The sequence below is a fragment of the Salvelinus sp. IW2-2015 genome, linkage group LG17, assembly GCF_002910315.2.
Source record: "Salvelinus sp. IW2-2015 linkage group LG17, ASM291031v2, whole genome shotgun sequence".
Taxonomy (NCBI): domain Eukaryota; kingdom Metazoa; phylum Chordata; class Actinopteri; order Salmoniformes; family Salmonidae; genus Salvelinus; species Salvelinus sp. IW2-2015.
Window position 1 is genome coordinate 34,021,288 of NC_036857.1, and position 22,911 is coordinate 34,044,198.

The window sequence follows — 22,911 nt, forward strand, 5'->3', positions numbered from 1 at the left end:
CAGTTGAACTAAGCCCATGAGGCATTTACAAGTTATATTCTTTAAGAATCAATGGGTATACAGTGCATTCGTTAAGTATTCAGACCCCTTGGCTTTTTCCACATTACAGCCTTATTCTAAAATTGATTAAATATTTGTTTTTCTTCTAATCTACACACAATACCCCATAATGACGAAAAAAAAGTTTTTTGAAATCTTTGTCCAAAAATGGATGTTACTAAGGATTCTAGCTTTAATCATTTTTTTCTATGGGATAGAACATTAACACACAAGGAAACCGCATGGCAATAATTATGAATGAGTAATAAATGTGCTTTTCAAAAATTTAGATTCTTTAAAACTAGCGACCAGAGATCTAACAACTAGGCTTTTCCAATTTTTGCAGGGTTTCTTCCAAAGCAACTGCAGAGACAAATATTGAGCGTGGAAAGATTTCCTCATGTTGCTGGGGGAAAAAAAAGCACGGGATCAGTTCACGGGAAACCATTTTTGTTTTTAATAATTACAGATATTTACAGAGATGAGTTAAAGCAGAATTAAGCACATCCAACCAGCAAACATGTTAGAACACAAATCATGGACTAAGTTTTTTTTTTTTACAGATACTGAGTGGATCTCAATTGTATTGGGAGGAACTTCCGGTCTTCTGCTCCAATGCATTTTTAGAAGGAGAGGAGGCGAGGAATCAAAGAAATACAATTGAAATGAACCCTTTTTCTGGTTTTAATGGCCGTTGCTGTAGCGTTAGGAACATTTTCAAGAACTACCGGTTCAGTTCATCTGTTGGTCCCTCAAGAGACAATGTCAAGTGAATGTATTCCTGTGAGTTCAACATAAAACACAGTTCATAAATAAAACAAAAAATGGTGACACTGATGTGCTATCGAAAGTGAGATGGCTTTGAAAAAGTTTAACCTCCCCTTACGTGGATGAAGAGAATCTTGGTCCTTGAAAAGTGTGTGTGTGTGTGCTTTCGAGTTTGCGACTAATCGGTGAATATGCCACAGCTTCATTATCTCTCTCTGTCTCCCTCAGTCTCCCTCCATCCTTCTTTTCACCCACATATTGGCGTGCCAGCTAATTGAAGCCCTTTAACTTGGGATTATCTAATTAATCTTATTACTCCGTTATCAAATTAATGCGGGTCAGATTTCATCAAATAATTCCCATCCAAGAGGGCTTTTTCATTTCTCTAGGAAACACAAACGTTCTAATCTCAAAGCTCATTTTCGCTGGGGATTTAAGAGGCAAATTGTTATTTCGCTTAAAAGGGGAGAGTCTTATCTCTGCACTGAATGTGTTGAATTATTAATTGATGGCAATGCATTGTGGACTTCATTAGATCTCTCAATTTAAGATACTACTGGTTCCTTATTTGATATGGGAAGTAAGTTATCTTTTCTTTATGCACTTCAAGGGTCTAGTATGGATGATATTAGACTTTCCTGATTAATTTCCTCCCTTAAGGATGTACATATGTACACACAACATTATCTGTGTGTGTGTGTGTGCGCATGAAACATTGCTAAAACCTACAGTAGAGCTCTGCCTATTCACTAACCCCAGGTCAGTTGTAGTGCAGGTCAGCATGTACACTTTGACAATGTCTTCCCCCACCACCATGTCCAGTCCTGAACTGAACCATTAGAATCAGTGTAGCAAAGTCCAAATCACCAGCCTGCCAGTTACAGACATCCAACACGGTTTGTCACATTGTGCACTAGTGTATGCAGACAATAACTTAAAAGATTCGATCATTCAGGCGTGATGTAGCTCTATACTGTGTTTACAACCTGGTCTCAGAGCATTTCGTATTATTCTGTATGTAAATCCAAGACACTCCATTTAGTATGATATGTTACATTTGCTATGGTTACTTAAGGCCATACCGAAATGTGGTTGGTCGGGGTGGAAGTGTAACGCGAACAACTAGCAACCCAAAGGTTGCGAGTTTGAATCTCATAACGGAAAACTTTAGCAACTTTAACTGCCTACTATTTCTTTAGCTACTTTGCAACAACTTAGCATGCTAGCTAACCCTTCCCCTAACACTAACTTAACCCCTAGCCTAGCTAACGAACATTAGCCACCTATCTAGAATTCGTAACATATTGTACGTATAGCAAATTGGTAATATATTGTACATTTTGCAAATTGGTAACGAATAGAAATTCGTAACATATCATACGAAATGGGTGATGGACATCCACAAATTAATACATACAGTTGAAGTCAGAAGTTTACATACACCTTAGCCAAATACATTTAATCCTAGTAAAAATTCCCTGTTTTAAGTCAGTTAGGATCACCACTTTATTTTAAGAATGTGAAATGTCAGAATAATAGAGATTTGTTTAAGCTTTTATTTCTTTCATCACATTCCCAGTGGGTCAGAAGTTTACATACACTCAATTAGTATTTGGTAGCATTGCCTTTAAATTGTTTAACTTGGGTCAAACGTTTCGGGTAGCCTTCCACAAGCTTTCCACAATAAGTTGGGTGAATTTTGGCCCATTCCTCCTGACAGAGCGGGTTTAACTGAGTCAGGTTTGTAGGCCTCCTTGCTCGCACATGCTTTTTCAGTTCTACCCACACATTTTCTATAGGATTGAGGTCAGGGCATTGTGATGGCCACTCCAATACCTTGACTTTGTTGTCCTTAAGCCATTTTGCCACAACTTTGGAAGTATGCTTCGGGTCATTGTCCATTTGGAAGACCCATTTGCGACCTAGCTTTAACTTCCTGACTGATGTCTTGAGATGTTGCTTCAATATATCCACAACATTTTCTTTCCTCATGATGCCATCTATTTTGTGAAGTGCACCAGTCCCTCCTGCAGCAAAACACCCCCACAACATGATGCTGTTAACCCCGTGCTTCACGGTTGGGATGGTGTTCTTCGGCTTGCAAGCATCCCTCTTTTTCCTCCAAACATGACAATAGTCATTATGGCCAAACAGTTCTATTTTTGTTTCATCAGACCAGAGGACATTTCTCAAAAAGTACGATCTTTGTCCCCAGGTGCAGTTGCAAACCATAGTCTGGCTTTTTTGTCGGTTTTGGAGTAGTGGCTTCTTCCTTACTCAGCGGCCTTTCAGGTTATGTCGATATAGGACTCGTTTTACTGTGGATATAGATACTTTTCTACCTGTTTCCTCCAGCATCTTCACAAGGTCCTTTGCTGTTGTTCTGGGATTGATTTTTACTTTTCGCACCAAAGTACGTTCATCTCTAGGAGACAGAACGCGTCTCCTTACTGAGCGGTATGACGTCTGCTTGGTCCCATGGTGTTTATACTTGCGTACTATTGTTTGTACAGATGAACGGGGTACCTTCAGGCGTTTGGAAATTGCTCCCAAGGATGAACCAGACTTGTGGAGGTCTACAATTTATTTTCTGAGGTCTTGGATGATTTCTTTTGATTTTTCCATGATGTCAAGCAAAGAGGCACTGAGTTTGAAGGTAGGCCTTGAAATACATCCACAGGTACATCTCCAATTGACTCAAATGATGTCAATTAGCCTATCAGAAGTTCCTAAAGCCATGACATCATTTTCTGGAATTTTCCAAGCTGTTTAAAGGCACAATCAACTTAGTGTTTGTAAACGTCTGACCCATGGGAATTGTGATTAAGTGAAATAATCTGTCTGTAAACAATTGTTGGGAAAATTACTTGTGTCTGGCACAAAGTAGATGTCCTCACCGAGTTGCTAAAACTATTGTTTGTTAACAAGCAATAATTTGTGGAGTGGTTGAAAAACTAGTTTTAATGACTCTAACCTAAGTATATGTAAACTTCCGACTTCAACTGTACCATACACTAAATGGATTCTCAGATTTACATACAGAATAATACGAAATGCTCTGAGACCAGGTTGGTATTTCAACAGAATGGTAAGAGTAACCATGTTTTCATCAGAACCATGGCTGGCTACTGTGCTCCATAACGTTCATTCCTTTTTAAAGATTTAACCATTTGGATTACCTAAGACATTGGGCCTCATTTATAAAATCAGTTGCTATACTAAATTTAAGCATACAATCAGTTCTCAAAGTGTTAGTATGCACAATTTAAAGAGCGACTGCTTTTAAAAAGCAACGAATCCCTTTGAAAACGGCCTATGTGGCACCGATATGAGTCAGAAACAGTTATTCTAGTGTCAAAATTGACTCGTGTAAATAGGATAATTTTGGTCATAAAGTCAGTCTCGTCTTAAACGGAGTTTGGAACATCCGTGCGTCACAACGGGTAAATGAAGGTTGGGTTTTGATTTGACAATGTCCATTTGCCCACTAACATGGGGTGAACAGCTGCAGTGATTTCTCTCTATCCAATAGCATAGACAGTGAGACAGACCTGCCCAGCAGCTCTGACTTTGTTTATTTAAGACAACATGTCGCACATTTGTTTTACTTCAGAAATACTGCCCTGGATGTAAAGTTGCACAACTAAAACATCCTCTTCACAAACATCAACATTAATTACAGATTTCTTTAGTTATCTTAGATTAATTCTGGGGATTTTGAGGAAGGGAACTAGGCTACAGTGTCTCATGGGGATAAACCTTCCTCAAACGTAGAATCGGTCAGGAAGACTGAAATCTCGTTTTTCTAATGAGCAACAGAAAAACACACGTGCCAAACAGCGTGTTGAGTGGTTCTTTAAAAATATTTCCCCATTAAACTGCTTTCACTCAGCATCTATGGTAATCAACTACATTTGTATATGCTGTGAATGGTAAAGGACTATGGCAACATAGACTTCTCAAGTTTGAAGTATACAGACTTACAGTTGCCCATACTTCAGTGCTGAGGACGATGCACTATCCTTCAAAATTCTGTTGACCGACAGATGATAGTTTGAATCTTTGTGCTATCAGGGTATTGGATGATCTACAAAAATGCTTCCTACTGCATATTTTCTTGTCAAGCTCAAGGTTGTTAAAGATTTAACTCTTAAAACATTGGCATAATTTACATTTACGTGTATGCGCAATTTACAATAAAATCTGTGCACAAAAACACTTTAGAAATGAGGCCCTTGGTCTGTATGCGCGATGTGTTCCACTGGCTTTCTTCACCAACTGACCAACCCACCAGGCAGCTGAAAGGAATTGGAACAATCGATAAGTGCAATCAGAAACATGGTGTAGATTGGATCTTTGAGGCACTTCTTAAATAAAAATAAACTTTCGTCTCAGTTTTTTTTCTGTTAATGAAAATCAATGCTGAGGAAAAGAAAACAAAAAGAAAGTTCATGGTCATGAATAAAACGTGCCACTTTGCATCAATAGAAAGGCATCATCAATTTGGAGTTGCTACCTACATTATAATACACAATAACTTGTATCATCATTTTTTCCTTCGTCATTGTACATTCTTATTATGCTCGAGGCAGCGGAGCCTCCTACAAGTTAAAAAACTTTAAAAAATGAATTAACAAAACAAAGTGCACATAACTTCAAGTTCTAGTCGTAGAACTGTCATATTCCATCCAGGGATGCGAGGGGCGGGACTGTCAAATCTGTTTTACGATGGCAGGCACAGAATGAAGTCGCTTTCTGTTTTTGAAATGACATAGCCAGCCGTGCTGCTGACACAGAGAGGGAGTTGTTGGGGAAACAAACAAAAAACGTGAAGACAATCAACAACCAAGTTTTGGGAATGTTCCTGTGTCCTTTTTTATGTTGACCACCTCAAGAGTTTTTCCCAGGTGACAAAATAATGCAATGCATTATGGGGGATCCACAAAGAAAAAAAAGTATCATTTTCGCACTCATGTCCTCGAACCTCGTGCAAAGCCGGGAGTTTCTTGTCCTCCCTCCATCCCAGAGGGAGTTGTTCATAGATTTGGCTGAGAGGGGGTGGACAGACACAGGTGGGAGAAGAGGTCTCTTCTCCCTCATACAGACTCCTCTGCGGATAGCAGCAGAGGGTTGATGTATTCAAATCCCTCAAACTCGGACTGGTCTATTCTCTTGATGACGTCCCTGGGAGAGGAGAGGGAGAAAAGAGGAGAGAGAGAGAATGGGGGAAAGGGTCATTTTAACTCAGAACAAATAAAAAATGCTACAATGTGCTACTTTAGCCTGATTGGCAGCTTTAGACTTATTTTCTAGACATTTGTGCAAGATAGTTATACGTAGGGAGGCGACGTGGCATATGTTCACGAGAGGGTAGCAGCTTACGGCTCCAAACATCGCCGGTTCGCTTCCCATGTCAGACACTCATCTTTAAATATAGCCGTGTGACTCGTTGGCTACTTTGTCTACTCACAAATTGTGTGTCTGTTGGTTTCCTGTGTTTCATGGTTTTCGTGGCTATATGTGTTGCTTTTACCCGATCAGTCCCGAGACCCCAGCAAAAATCAGCTTTTCATTTATCTGACTTTCATTTACCTGCATGTCCAGCCCTTATATTCAGCCTCAATATGAAGTGTTTTACCATTTTCTTTTCACGACAACCAGGGCTACAAGTAGAAATCAAAACTATTTGATATAAATAGTTGTATTCATGAGTTTTATTGACAAATGTCAATAACAAAATAAGGTCCTCCAAAGCAAAAACCTGGGGAATTATTTTTGTTATATGAATGCTGTAAGTACAGAAATTGCTGGCTCATTGGGAAATTAATATCCAACTAGTCAGTGGCAACTGTTTGGAGTTTGCGACAGTAACTATGTGAACTTATTACAATATTATAGACACTATAATTCTGGGATTTCCTATGATCTATGTAGAAGAACCCCATACCTTCTTATGACCCTCGTGTAACATATGTGACCGCCATATGTTACATTTGCGTGTTTGTGAGAGTCTCAGATTTGCATATATAGCTTTTAGTAGTTTCTAGCTCAAACCATTCAGACATTTTTGTAAAAATTCCTAGCTCCGGGCTCCTTCGGGATCTGCCCTTGTCTCACAAACACCGCTCTAGGTCAGCCCTCCTTAATCACACATACTAATGGTTGATATCTACAGACGCAGAAGGAATGGAAAAATCCAATGGTACAATTCTCCAGTATTTTTGTATACTTTTTAGCCAGTAGTTCTGAAAGTAGCGCTCAGGAGCCAAAAGTGGTCCCTGAAAATTGCTTTGCATTCTCTCAACTAGCGACACCTGGAATGCTTTTCCAACAGTCTTAAAGGAGTTTGCACTTTTCTGCTTTTCCTTCACTCTGCGGTCCAACTCATCCCAAACCATCTCACTTTGGTTGAGGTCGGGTGTTTGTGGAGGCCAGGTCATCTGATGCAGCACTCCATCGAACTCCTTCTTGGTCAAATAGCCCTTACACAGCATGGAGGTGTGTTGGGTCAGTGTGTTATTTCATCGTTTTGATGACTTCACTATTATTCTACAAAGTAGAAAATAGTAAAAATAAAGAAAAACCTTTGAATGAGTAGGTGTGTCCAAACTTTTGGACTGGTACTGTATGTCACATATGTGCATCACGTCATTTCTTGCTATGTTGTGGGTGCATGATGTGCCTCTTGTTAGCTGTCACTCAAATGGTGAAGTGCTGAAGCTCATTGGTTAAACTTGAATTGCTAGGGGGCTGGCCCACGAGGGGGAAAATGTAGCGCAGCACAGCTTCCAGAAAAACAGTTGCTTTCAGACTAGGGATTTCGTGGCTAATTGAGGTAAGACAGTCATTCTTCTCATAGATTATGCATGTGTGAACTACACATTGACACATCCAGCCCAAAGCGGGAAGTTTAAAAAAAGACGTAGTAGTCGCCAGAGTTCTGGAGCATGTCTTTAAAGGGTATAGACATGCAAAATTCAGGAGTTACCTTTACAGCTCTCCTATTCATAGGGAATCTTTGGCATTCGGGTCAGAATAGTCCTATTTCAAGTCATACACAGACATCACTACTAGGGCGCCAATGAGGAAGGCTATGATCCACCTAGCAGCTTACAGTAATTTCAAGCCAGCAATGTTCAAAGAACCTCACCACTGCTCTAACACACAAAATCTACCATTAAACCCCAGCAAAAAAAAACGTCCCTTTGCACAATGTGAGAACGTAGAAAAAAGAACAGGATGTTGTTGCCTCATCAGTGAACTCTCCCTGTGCTTATTACTCTCTCCCCAGCTGAGCCCCCGGTTGGTTCCATTAACAAAGCGGTAATCATCTATAAATGAAGTGAACCGTGTGACTGGTTTGGAGTGGCTGTGTAAAAATAAATGTACTACTCTGAGAGCGTAGCTTCTGCTGCAGCTGCTTCTCCAACAACAGCAACATGTTGTTCCTCTGCATCTCAAATGGCACCCTATTCCTGTTCTAGTGCACTACTTTTGACCAGAGTCCTGTCAAAAGTAGTGCACTCTATAGGCAAAAAGGGTGCCATTTGAGATGCAACCCTCATCTGCCGTAGTAAAGAAGGCTGACCGCACTCCCCAGGAGTGGAGGGTGGAGCCACAGGAAGGAGGCCTCTTGCTGGGGAAAGAGAGCGGAATAGAGAGGCTTCCGTACTGGAGATGTAGGTTGTCTTTACACACTGGTCCTGTTTGGTTGTGGTTATTTTGCCTGTAATGGCTGAGGTGAGGTTTAATGTTGGTCGAGCTGATCCTAGACCAGTTTTAAGGAGAAGACTCATCTCCGGCTCATTGTAATCTAGATCCAGACACTAACACACCACCATGCCTTTAGAATTCCATTCAACACACTGAAATACACCCAGAAAATGCAATCCGTAAGATTCAACTGAAATGATACAAACAGCCTAAAATGATCGATGGATATTCTATCTGTGAACACACTTGGGTGCACACAGTAGGTGCTGCTAGCTAGATAACATTGTTTGAGGGAAGTCAGCGAGTAGCAGAAAACTTGAGGCAGTGAGAAAAGGAGGGGAAAGGCACAAGACCACAAAAGAGAAACAGAGAGAGGAGGGAACATTTGGGACACACCCAAAACAAACAAGAGTGCTCACTAGCACAAATGTTGCCTTTTTTCCAGAGACAGCTTAAAAGTGCTACCAGATGCGGAGAGAGGGAGAGCGAGCAACACAGAGGACGAGAGCGAGATGGAGAAAGCGGGGGAGAAGGAGACTGAGAAAATGAGAACCAAGTGAGAGGAGGAAAGGGAGAAAGAAAGAATTATAAGAGGGGGAAAAAGGTTGTCAGAGCTGGGAGCTGAGAGAGAGGGGGTGGGTGGATGAGGTTCAAGGAAAAGAAAGACAGACAGCCTTGTATTTCACGGTGGTGCCCACACACACACACAGCATTCATAAAACAAAGTGGGACGGACCCAATCCAATCAACCTCCTCACTCTACCTACAATACAGATCCAGGGATTTTTTTTAATTTCGACCCTGTCTATAGACAAAAAATAAAGCCTTTGAATCTCTGTGGCTAGCCATAGAACATAGAAAACACTGAATCCTTATTGCTTTCGGTCTCGCCGTACTCGCCATTTCCAAGACTGGTGAAGTCACGGCGCTGGCAAAAGCAAATGAAATCCTCTCTCTCCTAGCTCCTTGGCAAGGGCTCCCAGGAAGCTAGGGTTTTTTAATGCAGCAAAGTAAATCGTAACAAGGAGGGTTTACCCATTTTCTCCCTCCCACTCACTCTCTCTCTCACTTTTCTTTTTTCGTCTGCCAAACCCATCACAGAAGAGGAGGGGGCGTGATTTACATCACTCCCTCTCCCACTCGGCAGGAGTGGGCGACATCACCCCTCTCTCCTGAGCAACACAGACAGAGGGAGAGAGAGAGGCATCGCGTCTCTCCTTTTGAAGTGCCGTGGGGCTGCCATGCCATGGCGTTTGAAGCCTGCTTGAGATCTCGTCTCCCATTGAACTGGCAGAGCTGCCAACTCACAACCCCCCTTCACCTCTTTCTCCTCCTCCCCAACGCTAAACCCCGCAGACTGTCACAGCGAACCTCAAATCCCGCCGCAAATTACCCCAGACAAGTGTGTGAGCCCCCAGTTGGCCCTAATGAGATGAGAGGTGCAGCTCTGGTTGATCTGACACACCTCGGCTGTCAGAACCCCAGAGATACTGTGGGCTTATACTGTGGGCTTATACTGAGGGTAGATGGATAGATGATGGGACTATGTTAGAGTTCGAAACAGACAAAGGCAGGTAGGATACAGAATTTGAAGTTCAAATTGACTTAAAAGAAACAACATATAGACTTATGTACCACAGTTTCCAAGTATTCTGAAAACTGTATGTTCCTCGAAGTGCCTAGAATTTGTATTGTTCTCAGCCTTTTTCTTCTGATTTGTACGGCCTCTGATTGCCAATACATTTATATAGAAAGCTGAATGAATAGAAAACAAACATTGAGCCTTAACATGAAATTAGTCCACAATGTATAATTTAATTTTGCTAGCACAGACTGGAATATGTTCCGGGATTCTTCCGATGGCATTGAGGAGTACACCACATCAGTCACTGGCTTTATCAATAAGTGTCACCACAGTGACTGTACGTACATACCCCAACCAGAAGCCATGGATTACAGGCAACATTCGCACTGAGCTAAAGGGTAGAGCTGCCGCTTTCAAGGTGCGGGACTCTAACATGGAAGCTTACAAGAAATCCTGCTATGCCCTGCGACGAGCCATCAAACAGGCAAAGCATCAATACAGGGCTAAGATTAAATCATACTACACCTGCTCCGACGCTCGTGGATGTGGCAGGGCTTGCAAACTATTACAGACTACAAAGGGAAGCACAGCCGAGAGAGCTGCCCAGTGACACGAGACTACCAGACGAGCTAAATAACTTCTATGCTCGCTTCGAGGCAAGTAACACTGAAACATGCATGAGAGCATCAGCTGTTCTGAACGACTGTGATCACGCTCTCCGCAGCCGATATGAACAAGGCCGCAGGGCCAGACGGATTACCAGGACGTGTACTCCAAGCATGCGCTGACCAACTGGCAAGTGTCTTCACAGACATTTTCAACCTCTCCCTGTCTGAGTCTAATACCCACATGTTTCATACCAGAAACCCTAGACCCACTCCAATTTGCATACTGCACCAACAGATCCACAGATGATGCAATCTCTGTTGCACTCCACACTGCCCTTTCACACCTGGACAAAAGGAACACCTATGTGAGAATGCTATTCATTGACTACAGCTTAGTGTTCATCACCATAGTGCCCTCAAAGTTCATCACTAAGGACCCTGGGACTGAACACCTCCCTCTGCAACTGGATCCTGATGGGCCGCCCCCAGGTGGTAAGGGTAGGTAACAACACATCCGCCACGCCGATCCTCAACACGGGGGTCCCTCAGGGGTGCGTGCTCAGTCCCCTCCTGTACTCCCTGTTCACTCATGACTGCACGGCCAGGCACGACTCCAACACCATCATTAAGTTTGCTGTTGTTGACACAACAGTGGTAGGCCTGATCACAGACAACAATGAGACAGCCTATAAGGAGGTGGTCAGAGACCTGACCGTGTGGTGCAAGGACAAAAACCTCTCCCTCAACGTGATCAAGACAAAGGAGATGATTGTGGACTACAGGAAAAGGAGGACCGAGCATGCCCCCATTCTCTTCGACGGGGCTGTAGTGGAGCAGGTTGAGAGCTTCAAGTTCCTTGGCGTCCACATCACCAACAAACTAACATGGTCCAAGCACACCAAGACAGTCGTGAAGAGGGCACGACAAAACCTATTCCCTCTCAGGAGACTGAAAAGATTTGTCATGGGTCCTCAGATCCTCAAAAAGTTCTACAGCTGCACCATCGAGAGCATCCTGACGGGTTGCATCACTGCCTGGTATGGCAACTGCTCGGCCTCCAACCGCAAGGCACTACAGAGGGTAGTGCGTACGGGCCAGTACATCACCAGGGCCAAGTTTCCTGCCATCCAGGGTCTCTATACCAGGCGGTGTCAAAGGAAGGTGCTAAAAATTGCCAAAGACTCCAGCCACCCTAGTCATAGACTGTTCTCTCTGATACCGCACGGCAACCGGTACTGGAGCGCCAAGTCTAGGTCCAAGAGGCTTCTACCCCCAAGCCATAAGACTCCTGAACAGCTAATAAAATGTCTACCCAGACTATTTGCATTGCCCCCCCCCCCTTCTACACTGCTGCTACTCTCTGTTAGTATCTATGCATAGTCACTTTAATAACTCTACCTACATGTACATATTACCTCGACACCGGTACCCGTACCCCCTGTATATAGCCCCGCTATTGTTATTCTTATCTCTTACTTTTTTTGAGGTATTTTCTTAAAACAGCATTGTTGGTTCATAGCTTGTAAGTAAGCATGTCACTGTAAGGTCTACTACACCTGTTGTATTCGGCGCATGTGACAAATAACATTTGATTTGATTTTAATGAAAATGTTGACAAACTTCAGCCCAGTAATATGTGGCTTAGACACATTGGAATAGTTTCCTGCAGCCGTGGAGAAAAGCCTGGCTTGTTTGTCATACTCTGGCTACAGAGCCCCTCGGTAGGACAGCAGCCACCTCTGTTGCTATGCCAAATCTTTTCAGCCCATTCTTTTGAAGTTAATCTAAAACAAGGATTCTGTCAAAGCCCCTGTGGACAACATGTCCACATTGATCAAAACATGGCGTATACACTGGAGAAAGAAGTCATTGTTGGAACCAAGGGCATTTTCTTTTTCTCATTGAAGACAATTATTTTCAAAAACATTGAGTCAGGGACGTTGCATAGTACCACTCGTAAACAGACTGAAGAAACGTGGATAGCTGTTGACACTTATGTTGCAGATTCTCAGGTGGCAAATGCTCTCTGGTTGTTCAATTTTAAGATCTTCACCACTAGTATCATAGACTATTGATGACTTTGAATGATCGTTATGCACTGAGTATACAAAACATTAAGAACACCTGCTCTTTCCATGACATAGACTGACCAGGTGAATCCAGGTGAAAGCTATGATCCCTTATTGATGTCACCTGTTAAATCCACTTCAATCAGTGTAGATGAAGGGGTGAGGGAGACGGGTTAAATACGTTTTTTTTTAAAGCCTTGAGACACGGATTGTGTATGTGTGCCATTCAGAGGGTGAATGGGCAAGACAAACAAATTAAGTGCCTTTGAATGGGGTATGGTAGTAGGTGTTCGGTACACCAGTTTGTGTCAAGAAATGCAACACTGCTGGGTTTTTCATGCTCAACAGTTTCCTGTGTGTATCGAGAATGGTCCACCACCCAAAGGTCATCCAGCCAACTTCACACTACTGTGAGAAGCATTGGAGTCAACATGGGCCAGCACCCTGTGAAACACTTTCGACACCTTGCCTTGTAGAGTCCATTCCCCCTACTAATTGAGGCTGTTCGGGGGCAAAAGGGGGGGGGGGGTACAACGCAATATTAGGAAGGTGTTCCTAATGCTTGGTATATATCAGTGTTAGATATCCATGGAGCCACAAAGGGGCAGTTAAAACGAGTCACACGTTGAAAAACCCTGTATAGACTCGGTCCAGAAACAACCCCTAGTGCCTAGCCCCTCCTAGACACTTGTGGAGATATGAGATGTTTTGATATGTGTAAGGAATATGTAGACAGCTCAACCTTGCTCTCTGATAGGTTGAATTTTCACCATATTGTTTAAACGTATGAACTAACCACTAACCGTCCATATGTTATCAAGTTATTATAACACTAGTTATAAAACACTGAAATACTACCAGCTTATTGCAGTACTCTATAACATTAGTGTTTTACATTTTTTTTTGTAATACACGCTTCATAACTAGTTTCGATGACTCGTTAAATATCTAGTCGTGATCAAATATGTAGTCTTCTGTTAGGCTCGTCATGTCGGTTTAGAGGGTGTTCACTTACTCATCGTCTTGGTGTTAGCTGCACTGGCTCGTTAGTGAACTGGGTGTCAAAGTTCTCCAGGCCATAGTCGTCTGCGATCTGGGGCTTGAAGGGCGGGGCCATCTGTTTCTTCTCCAGCTGCATGGGGAGACAAGCACCAACAACTTGGATGGAAAATTGGAGGATAATAGCAGACAATATTGTCACTCCTATTTGCCATGTTTTCAATTTAAGCCGACCCGAAAGTGTGTGCCCTCAGGCCTGGAAGGAAGCAAAAGTCATTCCGCTACCTAAGAATAGTAAAGCCCCCTTTACTGGCTCAAATAGCCGACCAATTAAGCCTGTTACCAACCCTTTGTAAACTTTTGGAAAAAATGGTGTTTGACCAGATACAATGCTATTTTACAGTAAACAAATTGACAACAGACTTTCAGCACGCTTATAGGGAAGGACATTCAACAAGCCCAGCACACAAATGACTGATGATTGGCTGAGAGAAACTGATGATAAAAAGATTGGGAGCTGTTTTGTTAACCTTCAGTGCGCTTTTGACATTATCGATCATAGTCTGCTGCTGGAAAATTATGGATTTACACCACCTGCTATATTGTTGATAAAGAGTTACCTGTCTAACAGAAGACAGAGGGTGTTCTTTAATGGAAGCCTGTCCAACATAATCCGGAATTCCCCAGGGCAGCTGTCTAGGCACCTTTTTAAAATCTTTACTAACGACATGAGAATAGCCAGTGTGTCTATGTATGCGGATGACTCAACACATCAGCTACTACAGTGACTGAAATGACTGCAACACTTAACAAAGAGCTGCAGTTAGTTTCAGAATGTGTGGAAAGGAACAAGTTAGTCCTAAATATTTCAAAAACTAAAAGCATTGTATTTGGGACAAACCCTAAACCTCAACTAAATCTTGTAATGAATAATGTGGAAATTTAGCAAGTTGAGGTGACTAAACTGCTTGGAGTAACCCAGGATTGTAGAACTTTCATGGTCAAAACATGTTGATTCAAAATTAGCTAAGATGGAGAGAAGTCTGTCCATAATAAAGCGCTGCTCTGCGTTCTTAACAACACCATCAACAAGGCAGGTGCTAGAGGCCCTAGGTTTGTCGCACCTGGACTACTGTTCAGTCGTGTTGTCAGGTACCACAAAGAGGGACTTTGGCTCAGAACAGGGCAGCACGGCTGGCCCTTAAATGTACACAGAGAACTAACATTAATTATATGCATGTTAATCTCTCATGGCTCATAGTGGAGGAGAGATTGACTTCATCACTACTTGTTTTTGTAGGAAGTGTTGACAAACTGAATGCACCAAGATGTCTGTTTAAAATGCTAGCACACAGCTCAGACACCCATGCATACTCCACAAGACATGCCACCAGATGTCTCTTCACAATCCCCAAGTCCAAAACAGACTATGGGTGGCGCACAGTACTACATAGAGCCATGACTACATGGAACTCTATTCCACACAGGTAACTGAAGCAAGCAGTAGAATCAGATTTTAAAAACAGATAAAAATACACCTTATGGAACAGCAGGGACTGTGAAGAGACACACACAGGTACAGACACGCATTCGCACACGGGCGCTAACATACGCACTCTACACACACATACATTGTAATATTGTTGTATGGTGGTATCATACATTTTGTGTTGTGGATATATGGTGGTGTGACTGCTATATTGTAACGGCGTTCCTCTCTCTCTTCATACGAAGAGGAGGAGTAGTGATTGAACCAAGGCGCAGCGGGTTGTGATGACATTTATTTACAGAAAAGACGAAAACACGAACTTGACTATAAACTAACAAAACAACAAAACGGAGTAGACAAACCTGGACATGCGAACTTACATAAAACGCAGAACTCACGAACAGGAAAATGACTACACAAAAGACCGAACTTACAAACAAACCGAACAGTCCCGTATGGTTCGACAAACACTGACACAGGAGACAACCACCCACAACGAACACTGTGAAACAACCTACCTAAATATGACTCTCAATTAGAGGAAAACGCAAAACACCTGCCTCTAATTAAGAGCCATACCAGGCAACCCTTAAACCAACATAGAAACAGAAAACATAGAATGCCCACCCAAACTCACGTCCTGACCAACTAACACATACAACAAACTAACAGAAATAGGTCAGGAACGTGACATATATGATGTACTGTTTTATCTTTTGTTTTATGTGTAATGTGTCTTAATGTGTTTGGACCCCAGGAAGAGTAGCTGCTGCCCTAATAAAATACAAACAACACTGTCATTAGTGCACACCGTAGAAAAACATTTTGCAACGGACGACTAAAACAAGCATTTCTAGAAAGTACAAGGTTCAGGTAGTCCCTCCATGTTTTAGTCCGTTTTCTGTTTTCGGAGCCTAGTAAATATTACCTGGTCCATGCTAGCCTGGTCCAGATTGTCACAGAATAGCAATTACGTATTTGAAAGGAAACAAATACTTATGTGACCCAGGTGTGACATGGACACGTTATCTTTGTAAACGTTGCACTGTACTGTATGTCTGTTTATTGGCTTTGTTGAATATACAGTATCAGTCAAAGCTTTGGACACAGCTACCCATTCCAGGGCTTTTCCTTTATTTGTACTATTTTCTACATTGTTGAATAATAGTGAAGACATCAAAACTATGAAATAACACACATGGAGTCATGTAGTAACCAAAAAAGTGTTAAACAAATCCAAATATATTTTATATTCTTCAAAGTAGCCACCCTTTGCCTTGATGACAGTTTTGCACACTTGGCATTCTCTCAACCAGCTTCATGAGGTAGTCACCTGGAATGCATTTCAATTAACAGGTGCCTTGTTAAAAGTTAATTTGTGGAATTTCTTTGAGCCAATCAGTTGTGTTGTGACAAGGTAGGGGTGGTATACAGAAGATAGCCCTATTTGGTAAAAGACTAAGTCCATATTATGGCAATAACAGCTCAAATAAGCAAACAGAGATGACAGTCCATCATTACTTTAAGACATGAATGTTAGTCAATGCGGAAGATTAAGAACTTTTACATTTTCTTCAAGTGCAGTCGCAAAAACCATCGAGCGCTCTGATGAAACTGGCTCTCATGAGGACCGCCACAGGAAAGGAAGACCCAGAGTTACCTCTGCTGCAGAGGATAAGTTAGAGTTACCAGCCTCAGAAATCGGCAATTAACCACCTCAGATTGAAGCCCAAATAAATGCGTCACAGAGTTCAAGAAACACACACATCTCGAACATCTACTGTTCAGAGGAGACTGCATGAATCAGGCCTTCATGGTGGAATTGCTGCAAAGAAACCACTACTAAAGGACACCAATAAGAAGAAGACTTGCTTTGGGCCAAGAAACACGAGCAATGGACATTAGACCGGTGGAAATCTGTCCATGGGTCTGATGAGTCCAAATGAGATTTTTGGTTCCAACCGCCGTGTCTTTGTGAGACGCAGAGTAGGTGAACGGATGATCTCCGCATGTGTGGTTCCCACCTTGAAACATGGAGAAGGTGTGATGGTGTGGGGGTGCTTTGCTGGTGGCACTGTCAGTGATTTATTTAGAATTCAAGGCGCACTTAACTAGCATAGTTGGCCTATCATTTGTTTTTCAACAGGATAATGACCCAAAACACACCTTCAGTCTGTGTAAGGGCTATTTGACCAAAAAGGAGAGTGATGGAGTGCTGCATCTGATGACCTGGCCTCCACAATCACCCGACCTCAACCCAATTGAGATGGTTTGGGATGAGTTGGACCACTGAGGGAAAGAAAAGCAACCAACAAATGCTCAGCATATGTGGGAACTCCAAGACTGTTTGAAAAGCATTCGCTGGTTGAGAGAATGCCAAGAGTGTGCAAAGCTGTCATCAAGGCAAAGGGTGGCTACTTTGAAGAATATAAAATATTTTTTGATTTGTTTAACACTTTTTGGGTTATTTCATAGTTTTGACATCTTCAGTATTATTCTACAATGTAGTAAAAAATAAAAACCCTTGAATGAGTAGGTGTGTCAACTTTTGACTGGTACTGTATATCAGATGAATAAAATAACAGAAAGAAAAAGAGAGAAAAGCAGGAGAGGAAAAAATATGGTGGAAGAAAGGGTGAGCCTATCAATATTGTTAGTGGGTGATTCACTGGGCCCTGCAGAGTGAGTAAGGGTTCACATGTGGTTCGTTTCCATGGTTTTCCAGTCCTTCTCAGTCGTGCAATAGTCCACTGAGGACCTTACATTGTTCGAAGAAAGACGGTATACGTTAGATGGATTTTCAAAACCATCGTTTTTGTTTTGTTTTATATACACTCCCCTCCATATGTACTTGGATAGTGAAGCTTGACTTTTTTATTTGGCTCTATACTCCATCCAGCATTTTGGATTTGAGATCAAATGTTTCATTTCAGGCGACAGTAGGCTACAGAATGTCGGCTTTTATTTGAGGGTATTTTCATACATATCTGTTTTACCGTTTTAGAAATGAAAGCACTTTATGTACAGTTGAAGTTGGACGTTTACATACACCTTAGCCAAATACATTTAATCTTAGTAAGAATTCCCTGTCTTAGGTCAGTTAGGATCACCACTTTATTTTAAGAATGTGAAATGTCAGAATAATAGTAGAGAGAATTATTTATTTATTTCTTTCATCACATTCCCAGTGGGTCAGAAGTTTACATACACTCAATTAGTATTCGGTAGCATTGCCTTTAAATTGTTTAACTTGGGTCAAACGTTTTGGGTAGCCTTCCACCAGCTTCCCACAATAAGTTGGGTGAATTTTGGCCCATTCCTCCTGACAGAGCTGGTGTAACTCGCACACGCTTTTTCAGTCTGGCTCAATTTTTGTTCATAATGTGGTCATGTGCAGCGGTTTCCCGCAGACTCGGTCTCAACCTTTAAGTCTTTATTGAAGACTCATCTCTTCAGTAGGTCCTACGATTGAGTGTAGTCTGGCCCAGGAGTGTGAAGGTGAACGTTAAGGCACTGGAGCAACGAACTGCCCTTGCTGTCTCTGCCTGGTCGGTTCCCCTCTCTCCACTGAGTCACTGGCCTACTGGTGCTCTTCCATGCCGTCCCTAGGAGGGGTGCGTCACTTGAGTGGGTTGAGTCACTGACATGGACTTCCTGTCTGGGTTGGCGCCCCCCCCCCCCCTTGGGTTGTGCCGTGGCGGAGATCTTTGTGGGCTATACTCGGCCCTGTCTCAGGATGGTAAGTTGGTGGTTGAAGATATCCCTCTAGTGGTGTGGGAGCTGTGCTTTGGCAAAGTGGGTGGGGTTATATCCTGTGTCTCCTGACCCCTCCTGTCTCAGCCTCCAGTATTTATGCTGCAGTAGTTTGTGTCAGGGGCTAGGGTTAGTCTGTTATATCTGGAGTATTTCTCCTGTCTTATCCGGTGTCCTGTGTGAATTTAAGTATGCTCTCTCTAATTCTCTCTCTCTCTCGGAGACCTGAGCCCTAGGACCATGCCTCAGGACTACCTGCATGATGACTCCTGCTGTCCCCAGTCCACCTGGCCGTGCTGCTGCCCAGTTTCAAACTGTTCTTCTGCGGCTATGGAAACACGACGTGCTACCTGTCCAGACCTGCTGTTTTCAACTCTCGAGACAGCAGGAGCGGTAGAGATACTCTCAATGATCGGCTATGAAAAGCCAACTGACATTTATCCTGAGGTGCTGACCTGTTGCCCGCAACTACTGTGATTATTATATATTGACCATGCTGGTCATTTAAACATCTTGCCATGTTCTGTTATAATCTCCACCCGGCACAGCCAGAAGAGGACTGGCCACCCCTCATAGCCCTGTCCTCTCTAGGTTTCTTCCTTAGGTTTTGGCCTTTCTTGGGAGTTTTTCCTAGCCACCGTGCTTCTACACCTGCATTGCTTGCTGTTTTAGGTTTTAGGCTGGGTTTCTGTACAGCACTTTGAGAATCAGCTGATTGTAAGAAGGCTATATAAATACATTTGATTTATTAACTTGCGTGCTATTGTTTGTACAGATGGTACCTTCAAGCGTTTGGAAATTGCCCAAGGATGAACCAGCTTGTGGAGGTCTTGGCTGATTTCTTTAGATTTTCCCATGATGTCAAGCAAAGAGCCACTGAAATTGAAGGTAGGCCTTGAAATACATCCACAGGTACACCTCCAATTGACTCAAATGATGCCAATTAGCCTATCAGAAGCCTTCTAAAGCCATGACATCATTTTCTGGAATTTTCCAAGCTGTTTAAAGGCACAGTCAACTTAGTGTATGTAAACTTCTGACCACTGGAATTGTGAAATAATCTGTCTGTAAACAATTGTTGGAAAAATTACTTGTGTCATGCACAAAGTAGATGTCATAACCTACTTGCCAAAACTATAGTTTGTTAACAACAAGAAATGTGGAGTGGTTGAAAAACGAGTTTTAATGACTTCAACTGTAACTAGTCGCCCCCATGTGAAGAACTCATAAGTATTTGGACAAATTCACTGACTGTTTTTCAAATAAAATTAAATAGGCTTATGATGGCCCCTTCCTATCCAACAGCAATACAGTAGCCTACCCATACTGTCAAACATTTTACATAAGCTACCGGTCTATTTACTGTGTTGGCAGAATGTAAAAATTTGGCAAAGGACTGTTACAGTTTCTGAAGGAGAAAACAATAGCGAACTGTCAGCAGAACGTTGGAATTCAACAATGTTTTTGCATTGACTTTTCCCCCAACCTAAATATGCTGGACTGCCCGTGAATTCTGAAACATCCTCTACGCTACTTAAAACAAATAGAAATTACAGTAGTAGCATACATAATTCAAAGTAAAAGATCAACTGTCTTGATGTTCACCTGTTAAATTTGTCTGTAGGCTCTAAACCGCGCTGCCTATGGGATCACATACATCAAACCTTGAAATACATAGACCCAATTCAATGAAGAATGACCATGGTAATTTGTTTTATAACTACTTCAGGAATATGAGCGCATCATGGACAGAAAAGGTGAGGAATTTACTCTGCAATGGTTATGAAAATAAATAGGTAATAGATTCCTGTGTCTTATTTTAGATTCCAAAAATAAAACACACTTAATTTTCACTAACAGCAAATGGCTGCATCTTAGTATTTTTTTATGAATAAGCATGTCATCATATCCCCCATTTGAACAAAATACTTAGGCCTTATTTCAATACAATACTTCAAGCACTAGAAGATGTGCGTACGCAGGTCTAAAGTTTGCGTGGAGGAAAGGACATTCAAGTCCAGTTTTTTATAAATGACAACTTTTGCGTGAAAACACGCACATTTTGTACGTACGCATGGTTCATAAATGAGGCTCCTGCTCTCCTACTCAGAGAGGAAGTGGCCCAGGAGCCCGAGGGGACTTGAAAGGGGAGCTGGAGCCAAGGATGAGCGGGGTAACCAAAGACCCTTAGATCACATCACCGTCTGACGTTGCCTGTGTGCGTGATGGCCGAGAGAGTAAGAGAGAGAGAGTGTGTGTGCGTGCGAGTGTGTGTGTGTGTGAGAGCGAGTGTGTGATACGGCAGCAGGGAGGACTCCAGAGGGGTGAGGAGATGATGATGATTACTAATTACAGCCAATCAACAGCAGGGGCCCGCAAGGAGCTCTCTCTCTCTCACACACAATTCATTTTTCACATCAATGCGTAGTTCCCTCCCGCTGAAACCTTTAGTCAGTCTCTTGTTGAGTCATCTGACAATCAAGTTATCAGGGCTGTTTAAACAGTTAAATAAAACAAAAAGGGTTCTTTTGAAAACAGATGGTACTGTAAGAACAGATATGGGGAGTGCTAATAGATATCTAATTTATCAACTACATAAAATCTTATAGGAAAGGCCGGAGCCTGTTTTTCAATTTTTTTAATTTAACCTTTATTTAACCAGGTAGGCCAGTTGAGCACAAGTTCTCATTTACAACTGCGACCTGGCCAAGATAAAGCAAAGCAGTGCAACACAAACACAGAGTTACACATGGAATAAACAAACGTACAGTCAACAACACAATAGAAAAGTCTTTATACAGTGTGTGCAAATGAGGTAAGATTAGGGAGGTAAGGCAATAAATAGGCCGTAGTAATTACAATTTAGCAATTAAACACTGGAGTGATAGATGTGCAGAAGATGAATGTGCAAGTAGAGATACTGGGGTGCAAAGGAGCAAAAATAAATAAATAATATGGGGATGAGGTTGTTGGATGGGCTACTTACAGGTGGGCTATGTACAGGTGCAATGATCTGTAAGCTGCTCTGACAGCTGATGCTTAAAGTTAGAGAGGGAGATAGGAGTCTCCAGCTTCAGTGATTTTTGCAATTCGTTCCAGTCATTGGCAGCAGAGAACTGGAAGGAAAGGCGGCCAAAGCAGGAATTGGCTTTGGGGGTGACCAGTGAAATATACCTGCTGGAGCGTTTGCTACTGGTGGGTGCTGCTATGGTGACCAGAAATAAGTGAGCTGAAATAATGCGGACCTTTACCTAGCAAAGACTTAGAGATGACCTGGAGCCAGTAGATTTGGCAACAAATATAAAGCGAGGGCCAGTCAACGATAGCATACAGGTCGCGTGGTCGGTAGTATATGGGGCTTTGGTGACAAAACGGATGGCACTGTGATAGACTGCATCCAATTCGCTGAGAAGAGTGTTTAAGGCTATTTTGTAAATGACATCGCCGAAGTCAAGGATCGGTAGGATAGTCAGTTTTACGAGGGTATGTTTGGCAGCATGAGTGAAGGATGCTTTGTTGCGAAATAGGAAGCCGATTCTAGATGTAATTTTGGATTGGAGATGCTTGATGTGAGTCTGGAAGGAGAGTTTACAGTCTAACCAGACACCAAGGTACTTGTCCACATATTCTAAGTCAGAACCGTCCAGAGGAGTAGTGATGCTTGACAGGCATGCAGCAATCAGTTGAAGAGCATGCATTTAGTTTTACTTGCATTTAAGAGCAGCTGGAAGCCACGGAAGGAGTGGTGTATGGATTTGAAGCTTGTTAACTTCTTGGAACTATAGGGGGTGCTGTTCCGCATTAGCATATTTGTGTCTCCAAATTAAACTGCCTCGTGCTAAATTCTTGATCGTACAATATGCATATTATTGTTATTATTGGATAGAA

At 42.3% G+C, this 22,911-nt stretch overlaps 1 protein-coding gene across 1 annotated transcript in view; it reads right to left on the reverse strand.

Moving 5' to 3' along the window:
* Positions 1-472: 472 nt before the first annotated feature.
* LOC111977153 (protein kinase C, zeta) overlaps positions 473-22,911 on the reverse strand; it is a 138,742-nt gene continuing 116,303 nt past the window's right edge. The window contains 3 exon segments of the mRNA XM_024006473.2: positions 473-5,991; positions 13,798-13,805; positions 13,807-13,914. Of these exon segments, the coding sequence (XP_023862241.1) occupies positions 5,904-5,991; positions 13,798-13,805; positions 13,807-13,914 (204 nt within the window). The 3' untranslated portion in view covers positions 473-5,903.